The 5000-nt window shown below is 51.9% G+C and overlaps 1 protein-coding gene across 2 annotated transcripts in view; it reads right to left on the reverse strand.

Moving 5' to 3' along the window:
* The window catches only part of LOC134067857 (frizzled-3-like), a 34318-nt gene that overhangs the window by 13219 nt on the left and 16099 nt on the right, over window positions 1-5000 (reverse strand). For both annotated transcript variants that reach the window (XM_062523318.1, XM_062523316.1), the window contains exons 2-3: window positions 1931-2127; window positions 83-1100 (exon numbers count right to left, since the gene is read on the reverse strand). In XM_062523318.1, coding sequence (XP_062379302.1) covers window positions 83-1100; window positions 1931-2127 — 1215 coding nt within the window. The remainder of the gene's footprint in view (window positions 1-82; window positions 1101-1930; window positions 2128-5000) is intronic.

Raw genomic sequence — 5000 nt, forward strand, 5'->3', positions numbered from 1 at the left:
GTGTGTGTGTGTGTGTGTGTTCATACCTGGTAAGGGCAGGGTATGTGGTAGTGTGTGTGTGTGTGTGTGTGTGCACTCTTACCTGGTAAGGGCAGGGTATGTGGTAGTCCCTGCAGCGCTCCTTGACCCAGGTGGTCTCCCACAGCTGGCGGTGGCTCTGCTCGTAGAACAGGCAGCCGATGACGGTGAGCAGCGGCACCAGGTAGAGCACGGAGAACACGCCGATCCGGATCATGAACTTGACCAGCTTGTCCTGGTTCTCCTTCTCCAGCGGGATCTCCATCCGCACCCGGTTCAGCGCCACGATGCCCGCCAGCAGCAGCCCGACGCCGAGCACCACGTCCACGCCGAGCGGCGCCAGCACGAACCAGCGCAGCGTGGCGACGTCGTGGAGGCCGACGAAGCACACGCCGCTCACGCCGTCGCCCTCGATCTTGTTGAGCGCCAGGAGCGTGACGGTGAGCAGCCCCGGGATGCCCCACGCCGTGGCGTGGAAGAGCAGCGCCTTCTTCTCGATGGCCTCGCTGCCCCACTTGGGCACGGCCGCCAGGAACCAGGTGACGGTCAGCACCACCCACCACACGCTGCCCGCCATGGTGAAGAAGTAGAGCGTCATGAACAGCAGCGTGCACGCCTTGTTGTGCGAGCCCTGGGTGACCGTGGAGGCGCGGAACGTTCCGGGGCTGGCCGCGTTGCACGCCACGCGGTCCTCCAGCAGGAACCCGAGGAAGAACACCAGCGACACCATCATGTAGCAGACGGCGTAGAAGATGATCGGCCGCTCCGGGTAGCGGAAGCGCGTGACGTCGATGAGGAAGGTGAGGAAGGTGAAGAGCGTGGCCGACAGGCACACGACGGACGTCACGCCGATGAAGTAGCGGGCGAACGCCAGCTCGTGGCGGCGGAAGTACATGCTGGGGCAGGGGGCGGAGCAGTCGCGCGCGCCCAGGAAGGAGTAGCCCAGCTCGGGGTCCACCTTGAGCTCGCGCGGGCACCAGAAGCCGTAGTCGCGCTGCACCGACACGGCCGGCTCCTCCGTCGGGCTCTCGGCGGTCAGCAGGTCCACGGCGCGCGGGTACGACTCGTCACAGTCCGGGAACCTGAGCGGGGTCAAGAGATGGAGGGATATATCATCAGCATATACACACACACACACACACACACACACACACACATAAAAACACACAATCAGCATAAACACACACACACACACACACATACACACATATACACATATACACATGTAAACACACATACACATAAACACGAACACACACATAAACACATACTGTGTGTACACACACACACACACACACACACACACACACACACACTATCTCTTATGGTCAAAAGTGGAGCAGGCTGCACGAGTCCACTCTGGCTAACACGTGCACGTGTCCAGAGATATCTGATATGATCACATATATACTCCTGGGATTTATTATCTATTAAAATATTTATTTATAATTTATTTACACCAGTTGGATTATAAATAAGTCAAAGACTAAGATAAGTTTAAAAAGTCTCAGCCGATAAATAAAACCGTATGCATAATGAATATAATATTGAGCTGAAATGATGGTCTAGGGTTGGGAGTATGATAATATATGAGGCAGTTTGGCAGTAAAACGCTCAGATTTTCCTACATGCAGACATATTTTGCTTGACCACAGACATGCTCACACACACATGCTCACTCTCTCTCTCTCACACACACAAACACACACCCGCACACACACACACACTAATGTCTCAGTCGTGACTGGTGTATAATGGGTCCATATCCACTAGATGAGGAAATGCATACTGACATATATGGAGCCTGGTGACCACAATTCAATCAATAAATCCCCTGTGGTGAACCCTTCCCCCTCACACACACACACACACACACAGAAAGAGAGAGAGAGTAGTGTGGTGTGACAGTGACCTGGAGCAGTCCATCTCGTCGGGCCAGGCCACTCCGAACATGTCCATGAGCTTGTGGCAGTCGCGCTTGGCGTGGACACACAGGCTGCGGCAGGGCAGGGACACGCGGCCGTACTCCATACACACCGGGGCGTACAGCGCACACAGGAACGCACGCAGGTCCGCAGAACACTGCAGGTTCACCATGGGGTGGAACGGCTACGGAACACAGAGAGAGAGAGAGAGAGAGAGAGAGAGAGAGAGAGAGAAGAGAAGAAGTTAATTTTATAGCCTTTATTCAACCATCATACAGATCAACAGAACACTGCAGGTTCACCATGGGGTGGAACGGCTACGGAACACAGAGAGAGAGAGAGAGAGAGAGAGAGAGAGAGAGAGAGAGAGAGAGAGAGAGAGAGAGAGAGAGAAGAGAAGAAGTTAATTTTATAGCCTTTATTCAACCATCATACAGATCAACAGAACACTGCAGGTTCACCATAGGGTGGAATGGCTATAAGAGAGAGGTGACCTTTGACCTTTATTCAACCATCATACAGATCAACCACGGTAACAGAAGAGGGCAGGAGAGGGGGAAGAAGGGAGAAAGAGAGGAAAAGAAGAAAAGAGAGAAAGAGACAGGAAGGTAGGGAGGGAGAGGGGAAGGGGGAAAGCAGGAAAGCACAGAAGTGAACAACATGATGAAGGGAGTGAGTGTTTAAGAGAAGGGGTGGAAGGAGGGATAAGAGAGAGCCAAAGATGGATGGAGAGAGAGAGAGAAGGAGAGAGGGAGAGGTGATAAGAGTGAAAGACGAGAAAGATGGATGGAGGGAGAGAGAGAGGGAGGAAGAAAAAGGGAGTGAGGGAAGGGGATGAAAGCAGAGAGCATGTCAGAGCCAGTTAGTTGCTACTAATCAGATGATGAGGACACAGAGGACTTCATTCCCACACACACACACACACACACACACACACACACACACACACACACACACACACACACAGCTGTAGAGAGAGATCAAGCAGCAGCAGGTGGCTGACCTTACAGTCTGAATGCCATGTAAACAACCCAGATGACTTTCACCTTTCACATGAGAACCAGGAAAACACTCTCACACACGCACACACACACACACACACACACTCTCTCACACACACGCTGGCCGGTCGATAACGACCTGGCCCAGACTCCACAGGGACCCGATGACTGGCAGCTGAGGGCAGACATGGGACACAGCAGCTCTGTGTGTTCGCTCCCTTTTCCCCGTCTTTCCTTGTTTGCGTTGAGGATTAGCCCGTAATCACCAGCCTCTAGGAGAGCCGCGGAACTAACGATGCACCGCTCTGTATTCACTACAGAGAGAGCAGCCAGAGGAACTTAAACAAGAAGTGTGTGTTCTTCTACACTACAGGCATTTCCTGTGTATTAGCCACATTGTGTATAAACCGCAGGGCAGTGTTTTATGCAAATTAAAAGAAACAAAACCATATTAGTACCGTATTAACTGCCCCTGTGTATTCTATTAACCTCATAGCTGAAGAAATTTTACAGAATCAACGTATAAGCCGCGGCTAATAGTCGGGAAATTACGATCGCTTTTCCCTTCCTTCCTTCCTTCCTTCCTTCTTTCCTTCCTTCGCGTTGTTGTCTTTTTAACGGCTTTCTAGCCGAGCGAGTGACGGAGCGACTGGGGTCTCGTCTGACGTTGACAGCGAGCGGCTAGCGGCACAATGGCACAGGAAGTGGTCCAGCAGGAGAAACCGGACGCCCGGCGAGTGCAGCCGAGCGCAGGTTCACTGGGCAATCATGGGCGGCTCCTGGACGGACCTTTTGTGTCCCGCGGGAGGAGACGCGAGGCATGCTGGGAAACGGGGGCAGCTGCGGAGCAGGGGCATTAACATGCAAATCCCCGGGGAGGGGGGTAACAATGCCCACCACACACACACACACACACACCACCCCCACCTGGGCCCTACAGTACACACACAGACAAAACACACTTCCTGCTGGGGACTGGTTTTACAGAAAACACTGCTGAGGAAGGCTGGGAAAAATATGGAACAAACTACACTCAAACACACACACACACACACATATTCAACTGCTCAAGTGTCAACACGAAACCGTTTCTTCTCCTTACCATCATCCAATGTCTTGTAACTGTCTGACAGAAACAGAAACAAACAAACAAACACACAAACACACAAACACACAAACACACAAACACACACACACACACACACACACACACACACACACACACACACACACACACACACACACACACACACACACACACACACACACACACACACACACACACACACACACACACACACACACACACACAGCCCTTCCCTGTCTCCTGCCATTAGAGTCTGTCCTCCCTCAGCTCGTGTTTTCTGTCACTGATCACCGGCCTGCTGCTCCCCTCAGGCACTGCTGCAACTCCACCCGCCACTCCAGCTGGGACACAGCAGTCCGGCCTGACGGGCACTTCTCTTCCGTTACATTATTCTCTCCTGACAGGCACTTCTCTTCCGTTACCTTATTCTCTCCTGACGGGCACTTCTCTTCCGTTACGTTATTCTCTCCTGACAGGCACTTCTCTACTTCTCTTCCGTTACGTTATTCTCTCCTGACGGGCACTTCTCTTCCGTTACGTTATTCTCTCCTGACGGCCACTTCTCTTCCGTTACGTTATTCTCTCCTGACAGGCACTTCTTTCCTGTTAATGCTACTCCCTCCTGTTACCTTATTCTCTCCTGACAGCCACTGCTCTCCTGTTAATGCTACTCCCTCCTGTTACATTATTCTCTTCTGATAGGCACTCTCCTTCTCCTGTTAATACTGTTTTTTCCTGTCACCTTATTTTCTTCTGTTACGTTCTCTCCTGTTAATACTACTCCCTCCTGTTACATTATTCTCTTCGGATAGGCACGCGCTCTCCTGTTAATGCCATTCTCTCCAGTCACCTTATTCTTTCCTGATAGGCACTTCTCTCCTGTTAATGCCATTCCCTCCTGATAGGCATTTCTCTCATATTAATGCTAGTGCTACTCCCTCCTGTTATGTTATTTTCTCCTATTATCCT

The sequence above is a fragment of the Sardina pilchardus genome, chromosome 20 (assembly GCF_963854185.1).
Source record: "Sardina pilchardus chromosome 20, fSarPil1.1, whole genome shotgun sequence".
Lineage (NCBI taxonomy): Eukaryota > Metazoa > Chordata > Actinopteri > Clupeiformes > Clupeidae > Sardina > Sardina pilchardus.